A 27873-nucleotide genomic window follows, 5' to 3' on the forward strand; every position below is an offset into this window, starting at 1 on the left:
AACCACCCTAGTTCACCCATAATATCAACAACTAGCATGGCACCAGTCTGGGGTCTTTGCAGGCTAAGAAGAAGAAGAAGAAGAAAAAGGCTCTCTCAGATGAAGAGAGAAGTTTGGGCAAGTTCACGAAGACCCTGACCGGACTCCACACCGCTCCTCTGGTCTTTGCGTTCATTCTGATCTTTCCTGTGCTCCTTTGCTGGTCTGTGAGTCTGAGTGGCTTCAGGTGCAGCGTGCCTGCCAGGGAATAAAATAGCAACTTGACTCGAGGCCTCAGCACAGGTCAGATTTTACACGGAGCGGACAGAAGGAAGATGGGAGCTCTTACTGACCAAGGACTCTTGTTCACACGTGATGAAGCAGGACATGCCATCTAAGAGTACAGGGGGAGAGCAGTGAGGGGCACGAAGCGCGCAGCCTGTGAGAGAGACGAGGCAGGAGAGGTGAAGAGGTAGAAACAAATGGGACTGTTGAGGCATCCTGTTCAACATGGTCCTGGCCTCAAGAGTGCCTAGAGACTGGCCTCTGTGACCCTGGAGCCTGCCGGGAAGGGAGGGGAGGTCCACAGAGCCTCCGCCCATCGGGGAAGAGAAGAATTCACGTTAGCGAACACGATCTCCCTTGATAAGCTGCTCCACAAATAACTGTAGGGGATGCGCCGTCCTGGCACAGGGTGTCTGGCACATGCGGGGAGCTCTGTGACAGGAGAAGGCAGAGCGGCTGGCGTCTGCTTCTGGTGGTGACTCAGGCCAAGTGCACGTGAAGGGCTTATGTAACTGAGAAGGGCGTCTTCACATCCCCATGTCTACTCACATGCTCCGCAGTGGTCTCCATTGCTTAGTTTACTCACTTCTGGAAAGGATTTGGGTCAAGTCTGTGGGCACTTGCTGGTCCAGGGCCGTCAAAGAGGTTTTGTACTCTCAGGGAGAAGACCTGTATGTTCCCTGAGGCCAAGCTTAGTAGGAGACGCGGCCCACCCCGCATCCTGACGATGAGCGACACGTGGAGAAAACAGGTTGCAAAACATCCCCAGTAACTGATCACATATGTTCTTCCCTTAGAAAACACCCATCAGATGGGAGGAAAACAGAGACACGGCAAATAAACTCAGATGTTTTATTCTGTAAAGCACATATGCACATATTTCAAACACAGAAAATGAATCTGGGAGTAAATGCCGTAACAGATCAGCTACTGACCATCATGCAGCAAGGTAAGTGAGATGGGTCCGCCGGCCCTTCTAAGCCCACAGCGCCTGCAGGAGGGTGGAAAACCAGGATACTGAATCCCTACAGACTGCCAAAGAAAATGCAACCGAAACGGCAGGCTCCTAGTGACGAGAAAAACTTACAAATAGAATCAAAACTGATTCAAGTCATACAGTGAAAGCACAAAAGGAAAAAGGAAAGAGATCAATATGATCTGAAACAACCATTTAATAGTAAGTTGCTAACCTTTAATTGGACCTCCAGTCCAAGATGCCTGAGGACGCGCCAGTGCTCCCGTGCGGGGTCACTCAGAATGGCCTGTGGGCCCTGTGTGGGACGCTCTTCTAATTCTGAGGGTCCCCCAGCAAGACGCAGCGGAGGACTGGGCCTTGTCTCCAAGTGCCCAGATGTTAACAGGACTCTGGACTTCCTGAGATTCCATGAAAGTCTCTCCGGTTCCTAGACCTCTTCACCCAGGCCCATGGCCTCTCCTCTTCCCCGCTTTCTTTTATACGCCTGACTGACTCTAGGTTTCTAGAAGATCTTTGAGAATTACCTGCTAGAGTGAATGCTGGATTTTTTAAGTGTGTGTCCTGGCCTCATGGACAAGTCATACTGTCCAGGCATTTTTGGCACTTCCTTCCCTCATGCCTAACAGAGTCCTTCCTCCCCTGGCTAGAGATTCCAGCCATTCCCTGTTATTAAAACAAGTGTAATTAACATTAGCAACAAGCTGGACTGAACAAACCAGTGAAACTGACGTTTTCCACCTGTCTTTCTCCTTTTGTGTTACTCTGCCAGTTATAAATCTATCCCTGTAACTCAACTTCATGGGGATTTTATCAATTCAGTAGCAGCTTAACCTAAAATCTGTTGGTCTTAATGATACTGATGTTTCTGAAGGCCAAGCCAAATGGCTCTTTCTCAATCTTGTCTCATAAAAGTCTCAAAGTCTCTAAAGAGAAAACTAAAGGACCAAGGTTAGCCATGCATCATGTAAGCAACTCATAAAAAAAACTGGATAGACAAGTATGATCACTACACTTGAAATGTACTAAAAGGAAAAAAAAGGGGGGGGAATTAACATATTAAGTTACTACAGTGATTATTTTAATAATCTTCAGTAAGAGCCCACAATTGTTTTCCATTCAAGAATGCCTGGGATCAAATGTTCTAGGCCAATTATTTCAGACTGCAGGACTAATTCTAATTGGGAACAGACTACAGACCTGAAGTTCAGGGGAAAAAGTGCTGAGAGTCACGTCTAAGGTTTTAATGGCCCTTCTGCTACATAATGTTGCTCAGGAGAACACAGAAGTCAGTAATGACAAGGACTTATTAAGGCAAAGAGCTATTAAGGAAAAACCGTAAGAATACAAGAAACAACAAAGGACTAGAAAAAGTAACACAATTTTTTAAAACATAAATAAGGAGCAGAAAGAAAAAGGGATAAAAGATTTAGATCATCCAAATGCCACAGGAAAGAAAAATGCTTTGGGTTTTCCTGATACGTGGCAAATCAGAAGTCCTTTCCTCAAATTTCACAGGCATTGTTTCCACGTTACTGATCTACGAGCTGCCATTTTCCTTCTGAAGATATGTTCATTGCATAAAAACATATGCAAAAAGTAAAAAGAAGAAAAAAAATCCACTCCCTCTTCAAAGAAGAAGCTCTTTTACAACTATGAGACTGAATCATCGGTCTCTCTATACTGCCAGCTGCACTCCAGAAAACAGAACAGCTAATTTCTACTCTAGAGCCATTTACTTAATTTTTAAGCTCTTTTGAGTGAGGACACTGCTTTAACTTTTATAAAGGAGGGAACGGACAACAGAGAAGAAAAGGACAGTGGCACATTCTGTGCCAACTCAACTCAAACAAGACCAGGTTCCTCACCATCCATGTGGAAAATGAAACTTAGATCTTTACCATGTAGGTGATTTTTAAATATTTAACTCTTTACTCAAGATAAAAGCACAAGTCTGTCCTAACTAGAGTAGTATTAAAATGTGACTATTTTACTTGTTCTTCAAAGAAAAAAAACAAACCGAACAAAAAACTAAGAAAGATAGGTATGTTTCCTTGCAAGCAAAAGGGAGAAAAAGGTATTATTGTTGTTACCATGATTATTAAGCCACAGACACATAAAATCCACAAAATGGATTGGTGGCTTTGGAAATGCAGTATCATATCGAAGGTGCAGACTGTTTGGAACGTTCTGTACATATCGGGCTGAAACAAGAACCAAAGCAAACCTCAACCCCACCAGCAATGAAATGCCCCTGTGACCTTGGCAAAGACAGCATGGTCTGCTCCCCAGCAGTAAGATCACGCTCCTCTCTGGCGCTACGCAGAACCATCCCAAGTCCACAGGTGAGGCTGAAGGGTTCCCGCTGCACCCAGTGTGAAGCACGTGCATCATTGGACCAATTTCGGAATAGATTTTTATAAATATATACAAATCAGTTACAGGCACTTGAAATGTCTTTGGCTGGAATAACCCAACATTGCAAGATAATATATTCACAGAGTGTCCAGGCCCAGGCTGGGTTCAGCAGGCAATGATTATGGTTCTCTCAGTCTCTCTTAGAAAACGGGCAGTTGTGGGATTAGGCATCAGCCAAAGCCACCTAGAAAAGAAGAGGAGGAGCAATCCGGTCACACGGTAAAGCCCAGGTAACTCAGCCCCGCCCAGTACTCTTACTGAGTTCGGGTCCCCAACCAAACACCAGGGAGCCATACGGAATGCATCGATCAGGCAGGGGAATTACTAAATCCCTAAGAAAACAATGTCACTTGGCAGAGAATGAAGAGAAATCTCAAAGTCCATTGCAGGAAGTAGCTGATCTAGTGGAACCACCATGCTGAGACAGAGTTAACAGTTTTCAAACCCTGATCAGCATTCTAGGAGAGGATTTCTCAAGCCGATAGAAACCGAGAGGAAACAGCCCTTCAGGGTCGGCTACTCTCCAGTAGGACTTTGAGAACAATTCCCAATCAGTACCTTTTGCCAGCTAAGGCTTGGGTATACGACTGAAAATCCAAAATCATCATTTAGGCTGAGAGTAGACTACATCTGATAAAAAGACAGGAACGAGTCTCACTAATCGAACTAGTGAGTTTGAGCCCTATGTTGGGCTCTGTGCTGAAAGCTTGGAGCCTGGAGTCTGTTTCAGATCCTGTGTCTCCCTCTCTCTCTGCCCCTCCCCTGCTCGCAGTCTGTATGTGTCTCTCTCTCAAAAAGAAACAAACATAAAAAAAAAAAAAAAAGACAGTAACTAATTTCTCTGGTGGAAAGGTGCCATCCACAATAAATGGAACGGGGACTAAGTGGGGACTTCCTGTCTGCAGAGATCTCCAGCAAAATCTCGGCCAGACCCCACCCACTGCTCACCTTCTCAGGACAAAAGTCAGGATTGCTCTGACGCAATTTGCTGGGTCTGCCTTTGATAACCGCATAGCAAAACATTGTTATCACCATCACGAAGAGGAAGTAACTGGTGTGCATGAGATGCAAATTTATTAATGAACGGTCATCCTAAATGAAGAGAATAAACCAGAAACATCTGCACTGAGTTACTGGAAGATTTTAATGCTGGGTTTCTGGAAACAGGGTTCATAACCTCCTGACTCGCCTAAACTTGAATTCTCAAACTGAAACGAGGTTTCTCTTTTTCTCTTCTAAACTATTAAAGCTGGATCTAAGTAAAGATGGTATTCCTGGAACCACCCACTCCTTCCTAAGGCAGCCCCCTGCCCTGGCTTCTGCACTCCTATACTGCCCAGGAACCCAAGAATGCCCTGTCCCCATTTCCCCCCACCCCTGAAGTTCCCAGAGACCAGAGGCCTTAATCCAGACCCTTCTCTTGAGTCCTCTGACTGCCCTCAGGTCACATGGCTGACAGCCCAAGACTCTGTTCCTAATTCCTTGTCACTCCCCCACCAGGAAGGCTTCTCCCCTTGGGCAGCTTCATTCCTCTCCCTTTCTCCCCCTTTCCAAGTCCCTGATTCACTCCTCTCTGACCTCCCACGTGCAGTCAGTCACCAGGCCTGCCAGCTGCCGCGTCCCAGCCATGCTTCCCTCCCTTTTCCTTCACACGTCTCCAGGCCTTGAAACATCAAGCCTTGGGCTCCATCGCATAAACACATCATCAGGTGGGAGACCAGCCTTCCTAACACACTGCTTCACAAAGACCCTACAGTGTCCCTCAGCAAGGCATCTTTCTGGAACCTGGCTTCTGCCCAGCATCCAGCCTGATCTCCATTGGTGACTCCTTGCAGGGCCCCAGCCCACCAACTTCTACAACTTGATAAAATGAGATGTAAGAGAAAAGGACCAGGCAAAAAGAAAAGAAACCCACCTGACATATAGTGACCAGAACAAAAGTAAGGGCGTTTACAATAACCTGTGCAGTCTGTTAAAAGCAGGTTCAAGTCTAAGCAGGAGGCTAAATGAGCCTCCCACCCACTGGTCCAGATCCACTGGTCTTCCTCCTTATTAAGTAAGATCCTCTCCAGCTCTCCATATCTGGCCAAAGACTCAGCTCCTCCTATTTACTTCTACCTTTCTAAATTCCAAACTTATTTATTTTGCTCAAATTGACGCTAACCAAATATTCTGAGTGGCGGTGTGACTGAGCAGACGGTATAAGCACCTCTCGTCACCCCCATGGGTCGGGCACACGACAGCTGCTCAACGAGTAACCGCAGCCGAGCAGCGCAGAAAATGAGCAACAAATGCAGGGCTGGTTAGCTAAAAAGGTGGCCTATTTCCCCAAGTCTCTAGTCTCCCGACCCAGCTGGAAATCTAGAATGGCATGAGCTAAGCTAGCCCACCGAGGTAAAGAGGGCCTACGCTAGTAGTTCTCAGACGCAGGGACACACACACGACTTTCCTCACTTACATCCGGAACAATAACTGTAAGCTTGGGATTTAAAGCATGATAGACTTTTCCAATGGCCCCCTTGTAACACCAGAAAGGATTGTAATCTTGAGCGTATTTTGTGTTGGCATCTCTGGCAGTCGTGAAGATCTTGTACCAGAGCGTGGCATTGCTGTATGTGTCAGGAACACAGTGCGGTGGCTGCCTGCAGGGGAAGAATGGCAAAGACACGTGCTCAGTGGCCTGAGACGGTTCCTTGTGTCTCCCCCGCAGCCCCGGCACAATACTGAGCACAGCCACACGCGTGGAAAGGAGAGATAAGAGACATACATTTAAGGAAAATCACATGATGTTTTTCGTTCACAGATTTCTAAAAAATTATTAAACACGGAATAAGAAATCGGCATGTCACATTCACGAGGCCGGTTGTTAAGACCTTTGCCTCCGCAGGTCAGTCAACACGGTTCTCTCGCATACGACTCAGCCAAAGAGACACTTGCTCCTTTTAAGCCCAGTTTCTCAAATTATCTAAATTCTTAGTCACAACTGGAAGTTTTATGCACAGACGACTCCATTATATTATATATAATTGGTTAAACACAGCCAATAGCAAATGTTTAACTTACCTGCTCTTGTCCTACAATCTCCAAATGTCTCAAATAGATAAATCACAGGATAACTATTCTTATTTAAAAAAGGATTCATCACAGAATTCTTTTACATAGGCTACATCTTATGTATTTTATGTATCTATAGATCGTTATATCCTTCACAGAGAAAGGAGAGGCAAAAAAACCCCAAAAACCTTAAAAGACCAAGTGGTAACACTGATAGCCATGCAAAAAATTCGAAGCAGAAATTTCACCAACAGAAACTATTTCACAGAAAATAAGATTCATTTATGCTCTCGATTTAAAAAATAACTCCTTCTGAATAACAGAGATCAAAACTTCACGTTTCGGGAAGCTTCATTATGTCATTCTGGTCACGGATCAGCTCTTACTTATCTTTTCTGTGACACGCTTCTACCAACAGGAAAGGCAGCCTAAGAACATGTAACAAAAACCAGATGCTTTTACCACCTGCGGAAGGATTCACTCGCTCTTTAATACTTCTATGCAGAAGTTCTACCTGTAAGATTCCAAAGTCAACTTAAATAATCCTTCAGCCACGTCTGGCTGTGACAGTCCTACAGAGTAATTGACTGGAAGCCACCCTGAGAGTCTGCTGCTAAAGTGCCCCAGTCATACTCTGGTACATGGAGCTCGTGACACGCAACCACTGGGCCCAGGAAGCCACTTACACGGTGACGGGGAACACGCCGGGGTTGGCTGTGAGGGTCATGCAGGCTGTGAACACCACCTGCTCACAGTGACCGTGAAGGGCGCAGTCGTCCGAACTCCAGGCTGTAGGCAGGGTAAAGGTAATGTTTATCTCCTCGTGGGCTTCCCTGCCTAGGAAAGAGAAATCGGGGTGGGGGGGTGTTTGGTAAACAAAGGTAAGAACTCATATATGTGTTATGTTCTGGGATTTCAATGAATCCTGGAACCAAACCCACCCAGGAATCACCTATCAGCCCACAGAAGAAACACACCTGCCTTTGTGGGATTTTAGGAACAAGAGTTCTGAGCCAGGCTCTGAGGCCTGCTCACCTGGTAGAGCCACAGCTTGGCAAATGGAGAGGGGCCGCTGTTTGCCAGCGCCTGGAGATGTCAGGCAAGGGCCCACAGTGACTGAGTTGGAAAGCTGGGGGCTGGGTGAGCCACGATCACCACTATTTTCGCACGTGAACAGCACTCGTACCATTTTCAAATTGCCTTTGTATGTGTTCTTTCACGTAAAGTGTGCCATTAGCCCATGAACGTGACCACAGAAGTACTGATGTTCCCCTTTCACGTAGGAGCAGACTGAGGATCAGAAGGTCTAACGGACTTAAGGAAGGGCAGGGAACTGGTAAGGGCTAAAGAAGCTTAAACAAAAATGAAGGTCTTCTGATACCACAGCGGAAGGTCCACTTGATGCCCAGAAGTCACCCTCACCTCAGTCCCACGGGAGCAGCTCTCGCCTGTAAAACCAGCAGGAGGCTGCCAGGCACTTTAAGCTACCTGAGGACTTTAAGAGGCTCTTGGTAACAAAGAACCAAAGATACTTCTTCTAAGGTCCAGGCCTCTGCAACGAAGCCTTTCCTAATTATCCCAGCTTCCACTACTTCCTCAACACTCTCCTGAATCACTTAATAGTCTGTTATGGTCAGAGGACACTATTGGTCAAAGGGCAGTGCTCACTGTTCTGTAGATGTTTACTTTTTTTATTTTTTGAGAGAGGGTGCGCAAGTGGGAGAGGGGCAGGAGAGGAGAGAGAGAGAATGTTAAGTAGGCTCCACACCCAACACGAAACCCAATTTGGGGCTTGATCTCACAACTGTGAGATCACTACCTGGAGCTAAAATCAAGAGTTGGATGCTCAACTGACTGAGCCACCCAGGCGCCCCTAGCTGTTAATTTTTAATATTACTTAACACACACTTAATATAGCATTTCCTTTGTGCCACGAACTATTTTAAGTGCCTGATGAATATTAACTCATGTTATCCTTGTCTCTTCTGTAATCCTAAAATTCCAATTGGACAAGACCAGACCTTAGCCTTTTTCTAGTTATTTTCAGCAGCTAGGGCTGAGCTAATGTAGGCATTCAAAAATTTGTAGACTATAACAATATTTATATTTGTAGACTAATAACAATATTTATAGTATGTACTGAAAACTCCATGATGAGAAACTTGAATAAAAATTTGTGCTTGTAAGTATTAAAACCAGAACGAGGCCTTAAAGTTGCTTCTCGGCTGCTTTCATTGAGCGCCTACTACATACCAAACACTTTAAGTGAAGATGTAGTAGAAATAGTTCCTTCTTGACTTCATTTAGTTCAAACTCAAGAAAAGGGGAGACATGCAAAAATAAAAATAGTCTGATGAGTAAAGACCACATACTACTAATACTCTGTCTTCGAAGAGTTGTTGCCTAAGAAAATCTGGAAGGAAAATGGCTACACTCACACACCTGAAAGTCCAATCTGATGCCCTAAAATGGTCGAGTAGAGATGGGTGACATTGCGGGAGTACCCTCCAAAGGGCTTCAGCGGGTCCAGGGTTAGGGTGATCGCAACTGAGATGTTAACTGGGCCTGAATCCTCCAGGGCCTGAGGGGACTGGGTGGACGCTCTGGCCTGCCCGCTGGTCATTGTGCTCTCCGGAGCCGTGGTGTCATTTGTGAGGTGCTTTAACGTTTCATTCTCGGATACACACAAGTCCAAATCGTTAAACCGCAGCAGAAACGTGTTCCAATCCTGCAGTAAAATGCAATAGAGGGAAGTAAGTGTGAGAAAGTCGGAAAGTGCTGCCACCACACCATCTGGCCACGACCTGACGACCCTCCAGTGTGGCGTCACAGGGCTGCAGGGGAATGACACTTCTGAGTCACTCATTTAAAACAGCAATGACAATACAGCCATCAGCCTCTTGTGTTGGTGTAACAGTGGGGTTTCCAAATCACTCTCATATTCACAATCTAAAATATGAATTCTTAACTGGCATGAGATATTAAATATACCAGGAGATTAAACCAACTTATTCAAGAAACTGTGCAGAGAACAAACCAAAATAGCACATACTTATAGAAAATGATCTAGCTTCAGAACCAAACCTGAAAAGAAAGCTTAAATGAAAGTAATAAAAATTAAAATTAAAAATTAAAAGCATTTGGGGCGCCTGGGTGGCGCAGTCGGTTAAGCGTCCGACTTCAGCCAGGTCACGATCTCGCGGTCCGGGAGTTCGAGCCCCGCGTCAGGCTCTGGGCTGATGGCTCAGAGCCTGGAGCCTGTTTCCGATTCTGTGTCTCCCTCTCTCTCTGCCCCTCCCCCGTTCATGCTCTGTCTCTCTCTGTCCCAAAAATAAACGTTGAAAAAAAAAAAAAAAATTAAAAGCATTCATCCAAATTTAATTAGCCAAAACAATAATCCATTATTTTTAAGATTTTGTTTTTAAGTAATCTCTACACTCAATGTGGGGCTTGAACTCACAATCCCAAACTCAAGAGTCACCCGCTCTACCAACTAAGCCAGCAGGCGCCCCACAATTAGTTATTTTTTAAAAATTAGGCAGCCTTGGGGTGTCTTGCTGGCTTAGTCAGAAGGAAAGGCATGCAACTCTTGATCTTGGGGTTGTGAGTTCAAGCCCCACGTTGGGTGTAGAGATTACTTAAATAAATAAAACTTAAAAAATAAGTAAATAAGGCTGCCTTAAAATAATTCCTCAAAAGGGAAATTCTATACATCTTGTTTTCTCTCTGTAGAATGCAAAAGTGTAGTCAATACCAATATTCATGTGGTACTTCCCCCCACCCCTTGTCATGGACTTTGGAACATGACCACCCTAAAACAGAACAATTTCAGAAAGGAAGGGAAACGATATTTATCAGGCTTCTCTTACGGTCTGTACCGATGATTTAAATCATAAGCAATTTTAAAATCGCATACAGCTGATTATGTCATGATTAAACTGAAACCAACCTAGTAAAGTACCCACCTGGTTCTATTTTAATTTTCACAGAAATGCAAAGATGAACGCAGGCTGAAAAGTGACAACAAACTAACCTAGGCTGTCCGACAGAACTTCTCTGTCCCAGCAACATTAGTCTACAAAAAGGTGCCAAATGTGAAGACAAACCCAGTTACACTTCCAATTACTCTAACACTAGCCACTGATTAAAAATGCCACTTGAGGGGCGCCTGGATGGTTCAGTCGGTTGAGCGTCCGACGTCGGCTCAGGTCATGATCTCACAGTTTGTGAATTCGAGCCCCACAACGAGCCTGGAGCCGGCTTTGGATTCTGTGTCTCCCTCTCTCTCTGCCTCTCCCTCACTCGTGCTCTCTCTCTCAGAAATAAATAAACATCAAAAAAAATTTTTTTTAATGCTATTTGATATCCCTGACTCTCCTTCAGGGAGGCGAATTTGAGGCTTTCTCTCTCGTCCCCTCATGAGGCTACCTCTCAAAAAACCTTTTCCTTGCTGCATTAAATAAAAAGCCATCTGAGCAATCCTTGAGCAGTCAAGTGAGTCTACCTTTACAGCATCAGCTGATCAGTGCATGGTATTTAGTAAGACTGCAACTCGATGTATAAAATTACGTTCTCCCCAAACCTACAAACTCAGGAGACCTGAGCTGAAATTGAACTGAAAATTAGAGCCGAAAATGAACATTCTAGTCCCTTCCCTTCATACTCCAGACATGAGGGAACTGAGGCCCAGAGCAACTTTAAGGGCTCTCCAGTCCCACAGCTGAAGGCACAATCTGGATTAAGTTTTTTGACTCATAGCCCCAAACTTCACCCATATTCCTCAGATCCTCATTTGAAAAGAAAAGCACTAAGTTAATCATAACCAAAGTTCTGCAGTATCCTGGCACTGCTTTCCTGCAGAGTTCAAGTCCATTTTGAACAGCTGGTCAAAGCCAATGTCAGGCTCCATTTTGATTATTAAAGACTAATTATCCAGGCTACCTCTTAATCACTTAGCTTGGCTGAGTGTTCAACATGGCCTTGGGCTCTGAAGAAAAGTAATGCCAGGATGCTGTGGAGCCCTGGTTCTGACTAGAATATTCATTTTCAGCCCTAATGTGAGTACAGCCTATTTGCACAACCTTTAAAGATTCAGAGTCAGAAAAGAGGGAAAACTGAGCCAGCCAGTAGGTCTCTTCTTGGTTAGAAACTCTTTGAAAGGGTTTCATGGTAGAAATAGCTAAAACTTGTTACCTAAACTGTCTGAAAGAGTTCACTTGTGAAGGTGGCCCTTCCTGTCAAGGTATTCTAGGACCTAGAATACCAGAGAGCAGAAAAGGCCACGATCCCCATTACACAGGGTAGAACCCTCCTCTTGGTCACGAGGCACACACAATGAGGCAACGCTGCAGTCTCAACCCCCACTCCCGCTCCTACTCCCACCTAGGAACACACCCAAGAAGAAAAAGGGTAAGAGAAGGAACTCCGGGAATCTACGATGACAGGTACTCATTTGTCCTGAAAGAAACTTTATCCACCAGTAAATTCACCGTATCATTAATTCAGCATTATTTCTAACATGTAAAATATATTTATTAATAGGTACATTATCATTCACTTCTGTTAAGAATTGTTGATTTTGTATTGTTTTCTTTGTATTTGCAAAAATACACCTTTTAAGATCTGTATTATGAGTGTTCAAACTATTATATGCCTAGATTAAGGATTAAAGAGCAATACCCTAATAATGTATTTAAACTGACCACAACATAAAAATCTAGAAAGCAAGTTTGTAGATAACTGAAATTCGGCCTAATAAAAAAGACAAATATATTTGGAAATAAGACCCAGGTGTTCTATTTCTTTAGCATCCCTTCTTTGGCAGTGAAAAAGCTATCGGTACAGCTAAAAGAAATTCCATGACATGTGGCTTCAAGATAACAAATATTTACAGTTTTCAAAAACAGCAATTAGCTAATTTAAGATAAATTTAAATTACTTATTATTAATTTAATAACAGCAAATATGTTAGTTCCTGGCCTTCCTGACACAAACATTTTTACAAATATATTTTCCAAAATACATGTTTCATTGCTGAAACAGTCTAACTGAAACTGATGGCATTATTTAAATCAACAGTTACCTAACTAGATACCTTCTAACAAAGTGAGTCATAGGGAAGACAAAAGATTGTGAATAAACGCTGCTCTTTCTCACTGGGTTAAAATGTCCCCACCAAAGAAAGGTGTGTGGAGAGCGCAAGGGTGTTCTCCCACTGGGTAAGGTCGGGCCAGCCTGACAGGAAAACTTAAAATATACAATACCTCTGCCATTTCCGGTGACTTAATCTCCTTGATTTTGAAGAAATAGCCCAAGGTCAGGAAAGCTATTGCCATGGCGCTGACACTGATCATAAAGACCACAAGGGGAGGCCGGCTGCTGATGTACAGCTTCAGGTTCTCCAGGGGGTTGATGTTGAACATTATTCTGATCAGCTCCACCTAAAAGGGATTAATCAGAAGACTCACGGACTGACTCACCCCAAGAAACCCTATGATCCCCATTGTTGTTTCCTTTAATGGTGTTGAGGGGTGAGGGGTGCCTAGCTGGCTCAGTCAGTTAACCGTCCAACTCTTGATTTCAGCTCAGGTCATGATCTCGTGGTTCGTGGGTTCAAGCCTAGCTCAGCTAACAGCACAGAGCTTGCTTGGGATTCTCTCTCCACACCATCCCCTGTCCCTTCCCAGCTCGCACGTACATGTTCTCTTTCTCTCTCTCTCCCTCTCAAAATAAACTTAAAAAAAAAAAAAAAAGAAAAGAAAAAAAAACTATAAAAGAAATGGCATTGGGGGTAATGAGGTCACTCACTACTGAACTTGAGAAATGTTTGATCATAAATCCACTCTGAAGCCTAGAAGGCAAAAACACTAAATGTGAACTGTCATTATGTCAAAGTAGTAAGGTATTGAAAGATATGCATTTCTCTTTCCATCTGAATCTAATTATTCTATAATGAACACTTACTCTTCCATAAACACTATTATAATAGCACTTGTTACTGCCACTTAAGATAATGCGGAACTAGGTCAGTAATATGATATAAATACATGCCAACACATACAAAAAGAAACTGAGGATGCTCTCATTTCCTACCATTCAAAGGCTGACTTCTATTTGTTCAATTCTGTCCTGTTCACTGCCATACTCATGCCCATCCCAGCGACAGGCAGAGAGGCACGTAATAAATATTTAATTATACCACTCCCCTGCTTAGAGCCCTCCGAAGGCTTCCCACTGGACCTAGGATGAGATCGGTGATAGCTCCATGGCCCACAGGATTTCATGATCCAGAAGTGGCACCACTTCCCCTGCTCCCTCCCTCACCACGCTCTGGCCACACTGGCCTTGCTATTGTTTAGGATCACCTTGTCACTTTCTACAAGGAAGTCAGCAGGGACTCGGCCGGAGACTGGCCGGAGACTGCGCTGAATCTGAGACTGCGCTGAATCTGTACGTCAGTTTGGGGAACGCTGCCATCTTAACAGTATTGTCTTCCAGTCCGTGAACCTTGCCATTTGGATTTTCTCTCATTTATTCCAATACGTTTTGTAGTTTTCAAGGTATACATTTACACTTTTTTTTGCCAAATGTATTCCTAAGTATTTTATTCTTCCTGGAATTTTTGAACATGTCCTTTATGAAGGTGCTCCCCCCCCCCACTTTCTACGTTTGCTCTTTGTAAAATACAGGTTTCCACTCAATAGCCTTCCCTGACCACCGTCAGCCCCCCTTCCCCACCCCCCCCCCCCCCGCACCTCTCAGTACCCTGCGTTAGTCCCTTCACACTGTTAAGTGCCAGTCAAGAGTATAATTAATTTTCCACTTGTGTGTTGTCTCTCATCCCTGGTTTCTGGGCTCCATGACAACAGGAATTTTGCCAGTCTTGATCACTGTGATGGCCCTGGTCCCTGGCCCCTCAATCTGACATGTCATAAGCAATTATATACATGAACAGACTACAACACTAAACAAAGCAACTAAAAAAAATCTGTGATAGCTTTTAAATTTAAGAGCAAAAAAGATGCATCCACACCCCCTAAGAACTAACAGCAACCACTTGCAATAAGGCAGGCTGTGTATTCGTTCGCCCTCACGAGAATCCTTTAAGATGGAAAATAATATCCTTTGTGCTCTCCCCAGAGGCAACAACCATGTATGTTCTGTGTACTTTTACTACATGTATATGTCTAATCAGATACAATTACTGATACTGCATACGAAGACTTGTGAAAAATGATATACTGACTATATCCTTCTGCTCTTTTCACCCAACATTCGGTTTTGGAAGTTTATCTGTTCACCTATGCAGATCTAGTTACTGAATTTATCTACTGTGTAATATGCAGCTGTAGCTGCGTTTTGCTGGACTGAGGAGCCCAGCGAGATTCTTCTTGGGTTGCCTCAGCCAGGGCCCTGCGGCAGGCACAAGAGTGGCTCTGACACAAGTAGGTCACAGGGTAGGCCCATGTGCAACCTGACCTGGTCACACCAGACGGCTCTCCAAAGAAGCCATGCCGGTCTACACTTCCTCCAGCAATGAAAGGGCTTGCTCAGTTTCCCAACACTTGTACCAACACTTGATATTCTCAAGTAAACTTACTGATTTGGACCGATGTGGAATGTTATCTCATCTTTATTTTATTTTTATTTTAGAGAGAGCAAGCACAAGAGGGGGAGAGGAACAGAGGGAGAAAGAATCCTAAGCAGGCTCCACACTCAGTGCAGAACCAGATGCGGAGCTCAATCCCACGACCCTGGGATCATGACCTGAGCCGAAATCAAGAGTTGGACGCTCAACAGACTGAGCTACCTCATCATTACTTTAAATCGCATCTCCCTTGAACTGAGCATCTTTTCACTTCATCAGCCAGTTAGGTTCTTCCTAGGTAAACTGCCATTTACTAGTTAAGATGTTTGTCTATTTCTTATTAATGTTCAGGAGCTCTTTTTACATTCTGGATACTAAGCCTTTTCCAATTTTTTATGTTGTATGTAACTACTCCAAGTTTGTGGATTTTTCTTTAATGTAGTCACAGTATTCTTGCCATATGAGAGGTTCTTGATTTTTTTAAACAGCTTTACTGAGATATAATTCACATACCACGCAATTCAGCCATTTAATATATACAGTTCAATTCACAGGATCGGCAACGATCGCTATAATTGATTTTCAAACATTTTCATCATCTCATAAAAAAAACCCATACTCTTTAGCAGTAACCTCCTATTCCTTCCAGCCCTAAGGAAATCACTAATGAACTTCGTCTATGTATCTGCCCATTCTAAACATTTCAAATGAATGGAATCATAACACGTGGCCTTTGGTGACCTGACTTCTTTCACTTAGCATGATGTTTTCAAGGTTCAACCACATTGTAGCACATACCAGTACTTCATTCCTTTTTATTGCCCCAAATATTCCATTGTATGAAAATTTTTTTCATACATTTTGCTTATCTATTCATCAGTTGATAGACATTTGTTTCTACTTTTCATCTATTATGAATGCTGCTGCTAAGAACATACATGTGTCTTGTGTGCACATAAGTTTCCACTTCTCTTAGCTGGATCTGTCCTATATATCCTAAGAGCGGCACTGCTGACTCATATGGTAACATGTTCAACCTTTGGTGGACCTGCCAGGATATTTTCCAAAGCAACTCCCACTCTGAATTCTCACCAGTAGCGTGTGTGTTACAATTTCTCCACAACCTCACCCACACTTATTACCTTTTTTATTAGAGCCATCCTACTGGATGTGAGGTGGTATCTCGCTGTGGTTTGATTTACATTTCCTCAATAGTTGTAAGTCCTTGACTTTAATGTATTTAAATTTATCAACCTTTGCCTTTTATGATTATGTGTATGTATATATTATTTGGGTATCTTTACATGTCAAAAAGATTTTTATCATTACTTTCCTCTACAGGGTTAGAGTTCCACTTTTGACTTTTAGTGTCTCTTAATCTACTTGGAATTGATTTGGGATTCCAGAATCTAGGTTTCTCGTTTAGTCCTTTTCTACACAGGTGGTCAACTGTCCAATTCCATTACCTGGTTTTATATTGAACGTAGATTTCCCATGGATTTGTAATGCCGTCTCTCATATACATCAAGCTGCCATATGTGTGTGGGTTTGTTTCTAGCCTTTTTCTTGCGTTCCATCACCATGTCTGTATCTCCCACCTGTATGAAATCTTGCTCTCTAATACAAGAAGTCTACCGTTTTATTTTTATTCAAAATTGTCTTAGCTATTCTTGGCCCTTTACTCTGCCATATGAATTTTAGGTTCCAACTGTTAAGTTCCCAGAAAAATCTTGTTAAGATGTAAATGGGAATTGCACCAAAAAGACTATTAATTTAGGGAAGAAATGACATCTTTATAACACTGTGTTCCCTAATCTATGAACAGGGTCTCTCTCTCTCTCTCTCCATTTATTTGGGTCCACTTTTCTTTTTCAATAATTTTTAAAAACTTTCTCTTATGCATCTTGTTTGACTCAAAAACATACTAATTTATGCTGCTATTACTGACAGTATCTTCTAAAAATTACATTTCCTGTTGTTAATGTATACATAAGAAAGACTTTGGTATACTGATCGTGATTCTAGACACATTGCTGAAATCTTTTCAATTCTAATTAGGCTATTTGTAGCTTCTCTTATTTTATGTAAACAGTCACACTACAAGCTAGTAAGTGTTTCTTCTTTCCAGCCCCTATTTCATTTATTTTTCTTACGGTTTTGACTAGAATCTTCAGAGAAATGATGAATAGAAGTGGCAAGAGTAGAAATCCTGGCCTCATTTCCACCTTTAAAGGAAACACTTCACTATTAAATACAGTATATGTCAAAGGTTTCTAAAAGAAACCCCTCACTAAGTTAAGGAAGTACTGTTTCAAGTATGCAAACAGATTATAAACAAGTGTTACATTTTAATGAATGCTTTTATCTGCAACTTAAATTTTTTCCTTTAATCTGTTGACGTGACCTATGTTGATTTTTTTCATGCGGACTCATATTTCCACTTGGATAAACTTAATATGATCAATCATGATTTTTTAAAACTACATTGCTGATTTATGTTTGCTAAATTTTATTCAGACCTTTCAGTATCTATTTGTAAGTGAGATAAGAAAATGATCAGCCATGACCACACTCTCCCTGACTATATACACTCCTTGACTAGTAGGATAAAGTCATCCTAGTATCATAAAATGAATCTGTGCAGACACGTATTTTCTAGAACATATGTAAGAAATTAGCTTTTATTTTTCTTAGAAGCTTGACAGACCTTGACCAAAAAGACCACCTGAATTCACCAAGTTTTTGTTTGGTTTTGTATCTGGTTGAGCTGTCTTAAATGCTTCGTCACAATTTTCATGATGGCCAGTCTAGGTTTTTTATTTCTACTGAGTTGGTTTTGGTAAGATGTGTTACTCTAGGAAATTACTCCTTTGATACTGGTTTTTAATATTTCTGGCACAGTATTATTTTGTGATTTGTTCAATTTTTAACTTACTTATAGTTATGTTTTTTTTCACTACAAATGTTTTTATGGTTTGCCGCCTTCTCTTTTTAACCAATCTTACCATAGCTGTATTGCATTGATGTTTTCAAAGAACCAGTATTTGGTTTTGTAGACTGTGTCTAAATAATTTGTTTTCCATTTCAGTAATTTCTACATGTTTTTGTTTTTGTTTTTGTTTTTTATAATTTCTCCCTCTGCTTTCTTTGGGTTTACTCAGTTTGATTTCTCCGACTTCTTCAGATGGAATCTTAGCTCAGAATTTTTATTCTTCTTTTCTGAGATAAGCATTTCAGAATATAAATTTCTGCAACATACTCCTAAATTATGTTCATGCCCTTCCCACTACCACCAATCCATTAGCTAATCTCGTTTTCTAAAATAGATCTCAGATTCACCCACTTTCCCCCATCTTCTTGTGAAGATGTACTAGCTCTCTACAGCCCTAAGACCTCTATATCCAAGTGTCTAGCACATTATCTCTACACCTACACATTCCACAACATGTCCAAAACTGAACTCATCTGCTTTCCTGCCAGTGTAACTTTTCCCCCTGTATCCCCATCTCAATACAGAACTCTGGAAAACATTCTAGACTACTTGTGCCTTCCCCGCCATATCCAAGCAATTACTAAGTGCTAAAGATTCTATTTCTTTAATATCTCTTCCTTCCTCTTCTTTTCCATACTCCTTGGCACCGGCCCTTAGTTCAAGCCCTCATCATCGTTTTCTTATAACTATCACTGAGAATCACACCTGGATCTGCATCAAATAATCCATCCTTCACATGCTGTGAGAGTGATTTTTCCAAATGCAAATCTGGTCATGTTACCGCTTAAATCTCTCAGAGCTCCGATGACCAAAGGATAAAAGTCCAAGCTCTTTAGAATGGCAGTCCACCACAAGCTAGGTCTTGCCTACTTCTCAACGATCTAACTGCTTGCAATTCCCAGGACATATTAGACAGTATTATAGTTTCAAGCCTTTGAGTCCACTGGTCCTCCTGACCTTCATGAACCACCTTCCACTAGTTCACCTGCCTCTTCCAAGACTCAGCTCATGGGTTACCTCCTCTATGGAACCTTTCCTGGCCCTTCCCCCCACCCAGCCCCTCAGGAAGAAGTGACTACTTTCATTTATATCCCACTATACTCTGCAAATTTCTCATATAGAAACTGAAACACCTCACTGCAACTGTGTGTATATACATCTATCTTCCGAACCAATCCGTAAGCCCCTCAACGGCAGATACAATGTCTTACTTGTCTCTCCATAATCAATATTCAGACACAAAATAGGCTATGTTTTAAAATGCACAAGTTCATTAAAGAATTCATCAAATAAATCCAGACTTAAGACATAAACTAAAATAATAATCTAGAAAGTGACTATAACAAGATTGCTGGACACAAGGCCAATATACAGAAGTCAACTGCATTCCTATATAACAAACAGTAAGAACAAGCTGAATTTGAAATTATAAACACAATACTTATATTAGACCCCCCAAAATTAAACACTTAGGTATAAACCTAACAAATATGTACAATACGAGGAAAACTATAAAACTCTCATGAACAAAACTAAAGAACTGAATGGAGATATTCCACATCTGTGGACAGAAAAACTCAGTATGTCGAGGTGTCAGTTCTTCCCAACTTGACTTATACATTCAACACAATCCCAATAAAAAATCCCAGCAAGTTATTTTGTGGATATCAACAAACTTTTCTAAAGTTTCTATGGAAAATAAAAGAACCAAAATAGACAATACTAAAGCAAAAAAAACAAAACTGGAAGACTAACTCTACTTGACTTTAAGTCTTACTATAAAGCTACTGTCAGTAATCAAGACCCTAGAGTATTGGTCAATGGAACAAAACAAAACAAAACAGAGAGCTCAGAAACAAACCCACCTACATGTAGGCAACTGATCTTTGCAAAAGCAATACAATGAAGCAAAGCCACATCTCTTTAACAAATAGTGCTGGAACAACTGAACATCCACATACAAAAAAATGAACCTAGGGGAACCTGGCTGGCTCAGTCAGAAGAGCATGCGGCTCTCGATCTCCAGGTTGTGAGTTCGAGTTCCACAGTGGGCGCAGAGATGACTTAAAAATAAAATCTTTAAAAAAAAAAAAAAGACTCTAGACACAAACCTTATACCCTTCACAAAAATGAACTCAAAATGGATCACAGACCTGAATGTAAAAGCAAAACTATAAAACTCCTAGAAGATAACATATAAGCAAATCCAGATGACCTGGAGTTTGGTGATGACTTTTTAAATATGACACGAAAGGCAACATCCATGAAAGGAAGAACTGATAAACTGGATTTCATTAATGCTCAACATCACTGATCATCAGAGAAATAAAAACTACAATGAGATATCACCTCATACCTTTCAGAATGGCTAAAATCAAGTAACTTAATAAAAGTTATTAAAAATATTAAATAAATAAATATTTTTAAAAAGGGGGTGGTGCCTGGGTGGCTCAGTCAGTTAAGCATCCAACTCTTGATTTTGGCTCAGGTCATCTCATGGTTTGTGGGTTCGAGCCCCATGTCAGGCTCTGACAGCATGGTGCCTGCTTGGGATTCTCTCTCTACCCTCTCTCTCTCTGCCTCTCCCGCACTCCTGCGTTCACGGTCTCTCTCAAAATAAATAAATTTAATGAAAATTATTTTGAGAATGGCTAAAACCAAAAACACAAGAAACAACAGGTATTGGCAAGGACGTGGATAAACAGGAACCACACTGTTCTTGCACTGTTGGTGGCAATACAAAACGGTACGGAGGTTCCTCAAGAAGTTAAAAAATACAACTACCCTATAATCCAGCAATTGCACTATGAGGTATTTAGCCAAATGATACAAAAATAATGATTCAAAAGGATACATGTACCCCAATATTTATAGCCGCATTACCTACAACAGCCAAACTATGGAAACAGCCGAAGTTTCCATAAACTGATGAATGGAAAAAGTAGCATATACATACAAGGAATATTACTCAGGGGTGCCTAGGTGGCTCAGTTAGTTAAGCATCTGACTGTTGATTTTGGCTTAGGTCCTGATCTCATGGTTCTTGGGATTGAGCTCTGTGTCAGACTCCTTACTGACAGGGCAGAGCATCCTTTGGATTCTCTCTCTTAATAAATAATAAGTAAACCTAAAAAAAAATTTTTTTTTTTTTTTTTGGAGAGAGATACAGAGCGCGAGTGGGGGAAGCAGAGAGACAGAGATGGAGACAAAAGAATCCAAAGCAGTCTCCAGGCTCTGAACTGGTCAGCACAGAGCCTGGCCCGGGACCCGAACTCACAGACGGTGAGATCATGGCCTGAGCCGAAGTCGGACACTTAACTGACTGAGCCACCCAGGTGCCCCAATAAATAAACTTTTTTTAAAAAATGGGATATTACTCAGTCACAAAAAATAATGAAATTTTGCCATTAGTAAAAGCACAGATGAAGCTAGAGTATCATGCTAAGTGAAATCAGTCAGAGAAAGACAAATACCGTATGACTTCACTCCAATGTGGAATTTAAGAAACAAAACAAACAAGCAAAGGGGACAAAGAGCAAGAAACAGAACTCTTTAAAAAAAAAATTTTTTTTTAATGTTTATTTATTTGAGAGAGAGGAAGAGAGAGCACAAGTGGGGAAGGGATAGAGAGAGAGGGAGACACAGAATCCAAAACAGGCTCCAGGCTCTGAGGTGTCACCACAGAGCTAGACGTGGGGCTCGAACCCATGGACTGTGAGATCATAACCTGAGCCGAAGCTGGACGCTTAACCGACTGAGCCACCAAGGCGCTCTAAGAAACAGACTCTTAATTATTAAGAACAAACTGATGGTTACCAGAGGGGAGGTGGGTGGGAGGACGGGTAAAATTAGGTGATGGATATAAAGGTGGGCACTTGTTATGATGGGCACCAGGTGTTGTATGGAAGTGTTGAATCACTAAATTGTACACCTGAAACTAACATTACACTACATGTTAACTAACTAGAATTTAAATAAAAACTTAAAAAAAACACTAGGTTTCACTAAAATTAAGAATTTCTGCTCTATGAAAGACACTGTTACCAGAATGAGAACACAAGCACAGACTGGGAGAAAATACTGCAAAAGACATATCCGATACAGGACTGTTATCCAAAATATACAAAGAACTCTTAAAATAATAAGAAAACAGCACAATTTAAAAAAAAACTGGCCAAGGATCTTAACAGACAGACATACCTCAACAAGGAAGACATACAGATGGCAAATAAGCATACAAAAAGATGCCCCACATCACAGGTTATCAGGAAATCCAAATTAAAACAACAATGAAATACCACTACCCTTCCTAGAAGGGCCAAAACCCAGAACACTGACAATGCCAAACACTGGCAAGAATGCAGAGCAACAGAAACTCTCATTCATTGCTGGTAGGAATGCAAAACGGTACAGCCACTTTAGAAGTTTGGTGGTTTCCTACAAAACTAAAACACACTCTTAACCACAATATCCAGCAAGTGCACTGCTTGGTATTCGCCCAAAGTAGTTTAAAACTTAGGTCACATAAAACTCTACGCATGGAGGTTCACAACAGCATTATTCATACTTGCCACAATTTGGAAGCAACCCAGATAGATACCTTTCAGTAGGGCAATGGATAAACTGTGGTATATCCAGACAGTGGAATATATTATTCAGTACTAAAAAAGAAATGAGCTATCAAGCCATGAAAGCCAAGGCGGAAACTTAAATGCATATTACTACATGAAAGAAGTCAATCTGAAAAGGCCACATACCCTACGATTCCAAAGATATGACATTCTGGAAAAGGCAAAAGTATGGAGCCAGTAAAAGGATCAGAAGCTGCAGGAGGGAGGGAGGGATGAACAGATGGAGCACAAAGGATTTTTAGGTCAGTGAAAATACTCTGTATGATTATGGACTCTGAATGACAGTGATGGAGGTTCACCAATTATAACAAATGTATCATTCTGGTGGGAGATGCTGAAAGGGGGAGGCTATGCATGTGTGTGGGACAGTGTTATACAGGAAATCTCTGTACCTTCCTCTCAATTTTGCTGTGACCCTAAAACTGCCTTTAAAAACTTGAGTCTTTTTTTTAAAAAATAAAAACAAAAAATGACATTAGTTAGGTTAAGAATCCTAAGATTGAGAAACAAAAACATCAACAGTAAATCAGAGTTCCATAAGTTTATTTAAAGTTATAATAAGCTCTTATATATGTTTATACAGTTTATTAAGAGAAAGACAAAATCTGAATCACATATAAAAATAAATAGGAACCATTCACCACCTGGAACTACAATTATAAAACATCTAGAAAAGTACAAAAATCTAAAATAAGTTCACTTCTAGAGAAAACTAACAGTCATTAAAACCACATCACACCAGAATGTAAACATCTATATATCAACATAAATACCTACAAATCAGCAAATATCAATATAGCTAATTTAATTAGAGAAAGTTCCAGGGGAGGCCAACTGTATTCACTTAAAAGTGAAAGACTTTATTTTTTAATAAAACAATTAAAAGTCAAATATTTCACAAACTTGACATTCCTTTCCTACCGTTCACTAGCATTTTCAAATAATTAACAAAAGCTAAACAAATGTATTTCCTCTGGAAAGAATTAAAAGAACATTTCTATGATCTCTACCATAGTAAATGCCACTTTTAATTAAAGAATAAGTTAAGTTCTGTATGGGGTTAAGAAAAGTAGATAGAGAGAAAGCACACTATCTGGCCCCTTTTCCTAAATTCATCCCAAGTCCAACTAGAGGCTTTCACAAGGATAAAGAGAGAAACCACCAGGGCTGTGAAGCTGCCCCTTGGGAAAAGTCTAGGGATTTAAGGTACCCAGAACACAGCCAAAATGCAGTTACATGTGAGAGTATGTGACTGAAGTCCATTGACGGAGTACCTAGAGCTCTGAGACCAACTGAATGACAACACTAAACATCGGGTGGCAATTTAAGTAGGCAAAAGGCAATACCAAGATTATACTGGAGTTACCTCGAGCAACCCACAAGTTAAGGAGAAACACCAGAGTTACTTTAAAAGAAGAGGAGAAGAGGAAAAGAGCTGTGAAACTTTCTAGAGATGAACTTGGCCACACATATCAACAGCACTACAACCCAGCATACTCTTATCTGTGCTGTTCAACTTCTAAAAACTTCACCTGAGAAAAAAGTACTGAAAACAAAGATTTAACTACTAAGATAGTTATCTCAGGAGTGTTTAAAACAGTAAAAAACGAAAAACTAGATACCCAACAACAGCAGAGAAATGGTTACAGCATGATATATCCCCAGCAAAAACACTATGGTCATTAAACACACAGCAGCTAAAATAACATACACAGAATGAGGCTATTCAGGTTTTTTAAGTATGAGAGTTGGTGCACACAAGTACCCATCCGGGAAAAAAAGACAAATAACATACCCTCAAATGTAAACAATGGTGGTTCCCTCTAGCTGGTCAGATTACATAGATCTTTTTCCTTTTTAAAAAAATTTCCATCATGAATATATATTCCTTTTGTAATACTTTCTAACAATAAAATTTATAAATGTAAATAATCTTCAATAGATCCTGCTGGTCTCGTGGCCAAAATATTTCCTTAAATATTAATTCTCTTCATTTTCTTCATTAATAAAGGTGAGAAATAGGAGAAAAAACCCCCAGAACTTTCTTAAACCAAACTAGAAAAAAAAAAAAAAAACAGAAAGCAGGACAGTCCTCTAGCATGTCCTGGTGCTAAAGACAGGCAAAGCTTAACTTGCAGTCATCTGTACTCAGAGGGATCTGTGAGAAACCGAGAATAGCAAACAAGATCTAGGTGAGGCTCCTGCAGACAACTCAGTGCTGTGTGCTCCCGGGGCAGGTGGGCACAGAAGTTCTCCAGACAGGCATGGGCCCCTCCATTAGGGCAGAGGTTGAGAGGCCAGTGGAGGCCACAGAGGGGAGGAAGTGACCATGAGCCAAAAAGGCGCCCAGGATGGTGAGGTATCCTGCAAGTGTCTCAAGAAGGAAGAGGTACTGAGAAGTGAGTTAAGTATTACGATTAAGGAAAGAAAGGATCTCTGAGCCTCTCTGCGCTTTAAAAAATACTCCAGTGAAACTAAGCTTGAGTCATGCTCCACCTGGCAAGATCACCGGTGACCTCTAAAACCACACTCTGGCAGGGGGAAAGCAAATGGTGAGGAGAGAAGAGCAAGGATGAGGAGACAGACAACAGGTGAACACCAGGGCTTCAAATGAAAGGGACAAGAGACAGTGGGTCAGAAGTGAGGAAACTGACACATTTGTAACCAGAGAAAAGAGCTACTAAAAGAGGAAGGCTGCCCAAGGGGCCAGTGACAGCTGAAATATGCAATTTTGGAATTGATTATAGTATTTTATTAGAAAGGAAATGAACACTGATTATGCCAGATAAGGAGCCTTTCACAGGGTCTCCCTTTCTCCAAGTACACCACATAGCTACTTGCCCAAGTTTAAAACTACAATCTAAAACTCGAATTTAAGATCTGCTAAACCACTACCTGTGACCCAGACCAAAAAGTTCACCTTATGTGAACAACAAAACCACCGTTCATTTTAAACTAGATTTTCGACCTCAGGCCAAATGGGAAATTCCTTAAAACTCTCCGATAAAGTCATGTCCTTCTCAAAGTTTCAAAGTGACTAGGAGGTGGGGGCTGGCGGCAATGCCAGGGGAGGCTTGGAGAGCCTGCTGTGTGTGCCCACCCCAGGAAATACACCGCTCTTGTGCTAAAAGAATAGCAGGAACTCACCTCGATGTGGGAGAGGGGCCCACTTGGTTTATTGTGGGTTTTTTGTTTTGTTTTTAATGTTTATTTATTTTTGAGAAAGAGAGAGAGAGCATGCACAGGAGGGACAGAGAGAAAGGGAGACAAGGGATCTGAAGCAGGCTCCATGAGCTGTCAGCACAGAGCCCGATGCCGGGCTCAAACTCCCAAACCGTTAAACCATGATCTGAGCCGAAGTCGAATGCTTAACTGACTGAGCCATCCAGGTGCCCCAGGGCCCACTTTGAATGTAAAAATTTTAAAAATATCCTGAACCTAATAAAAAGCACTAATAGATGTGAAACTAGATTATCCAACACTTAGCAGAGATGAGGCCACCTGCTGATATCAAAGAAACCTGTGCAATCTCAAGCACGCAGCTACCATCCTTCGTCCCCCACCATGAAGCAGAACAGACCCTCAGAGAGGCAAATTAGTAGTGATGAAGACAGGAGAACTTCCAGGTCTCCAGTGAGGTCTCAGTTGGTAAAGCCAAGCCAGAATTGCAGTCCTTAACTCCCCTCCCTGCAATATTTGACACAGACACAATGTCTTCCACCTCCAGGACATCAGTCACCGGGCTTTCCTTTTGCTTAATTGGCCACCCCTTCCTTCTCCCTCTTAAGAGCTGCTTCTCCCCCTGAGCTCACGGCTGGGCCTCTGCTCAAGGCACACACACTTACTCCCTGCAATTTTCTGTATCTATCCCCGTGCCCAGACCCAAACATCCACATACAGGAGCTCTCTACTTAGCTGACCCACAGGCACCTTGAGCCAAGGTCAAAACTTCTCCAAAGTCACCAAAGCCGCTCCTCCTCATAATGAAAGACACAGCCATCTACCCAGTGACCACTGCCAGCCATTCTTGAGTCTCTCTCTCTCTCTTCTATAAACCGCTATCAGTTACCAGTCAAGCAGTTCCCACCTTGTAAATGTCTCTAACAAGAGGCTGTCCTCCTCCACACCCCCCGCCCCCTCCCCCATACTGCCTTCTTCAGCCAAACTGAAAGCCAGATGTATCCTGTTCGTGTTGCCTCTTGTTTCCATGATGTTTCTGCAGTTGCTTAACAAGAACATCTAACATAACTGCTCACTCTTTACGAAAAAGGCACCCTGTTTAGGAGTTTTGCGTGTATTGTATATGATCCTCACAACATCTGTATTTCGCAGAGGGGTATGTCCATTTCTTGGTTTGCTTTTTTCTTATGATCATTTGTTTTGTTTCCTAAATTCCACATAACCTTTTTCATTTTAATTAAAATGTCATAGTAAAATACTTTTATAAAGGCTGTCTTACATGGCAATGGGATTCTGCAGCATGTTACTGACAAAAAACATCCCGCAGATTGGCCATCCGTGTACTATGTCATGCTGTGTCCCCTGTAAAGGCCACTCTTTTTCAGACGCATGTCTACAACAAGGAGACAGAGCAGTGGCTAGAAAGGGAAGAAGAGTCTAAAAGAAATATCAAAAAGTTAAGATGGTGCAATCCTGAGAGTGTTTAACGAAAGACTAAGGTTGAAGCCAGTGAGGTCCTGAGACTAGTCATAATGTTGCAGAGCAATTACATGGCATCCTATTTGAATGGCTTCAAAGGTCTTCGACAATACTGTGTAAGAGAAACCAGCCACATCTCGGTGAACTAGATGTCAGTAAAAACACCCAGGGGATGTCTGGGTGGCTCAGCTGGTTGAGTGTCCAACTTCAGCTCAGGTCATGATCTTGTGGTTCATGAATTCAAGCCCTGCGTCAGGCTCTGTGCTGACAGCTCCGAGCCTGGAGCCTGCTTTGG

The 27873-nt window shown here is 41.8% G+C and overlaps 1 protein-coding gene across 2 annotated transcripts in view; it reads right to left on the bottom strand.

Annotated features, from left to right (window-relative positions):
- Positions 1-1102: 1102 nt before the first annotated feature.
- Positions 1103-27873, bottom strand: part of TMEM248 (transmembrane protein 248) — a 38521-nt gene continuing 11750 nt past the window's right edge. For both annotated transcript variants that reach the window (XM_047838742.1, XM_047838743.1), the window contains exons 2-7: positions 12973-13149; positions 9152-9437; positions 7396-7546; positions 6114-6297; positions 4604-4747; positions 1103-3839 (exon numbers count right to left, since the gene is read on the bottom strand). In XM_047838742.1, coding sequence (XP_047694698.1) covers positions 3819-3839; positions 4604-4747; positions 6114-6297; positions 7396-7546; positions 9152-9437; positions 12973-13149 — 963 coding nt within the window. In that variant the 3' untranslated portion in view covers positions 1103-3818. The remainder of the gene's footprint in view (positions 3840-4603; positions 4748-6113; positions 6298-7395; positions 7547-9151; positions 9438-12972; positions 13150-27873) is intronic.

The sequence above is a fragment of the Prionailurus viverrinus genome, chromosome E3 (assembly GCF_022837055.1).
Source record: "Prionailurus viverrinus isolate Anna chromosome E3, UM_Priviv_1.0, whole genome shotgun sequence".
Taxonomy (NCBI): Eukaryota; Metazoa; Chordata; class Mammalia; order Carnivora; family Felidae; genus Prionailurus; species Prionailurus viverrinus.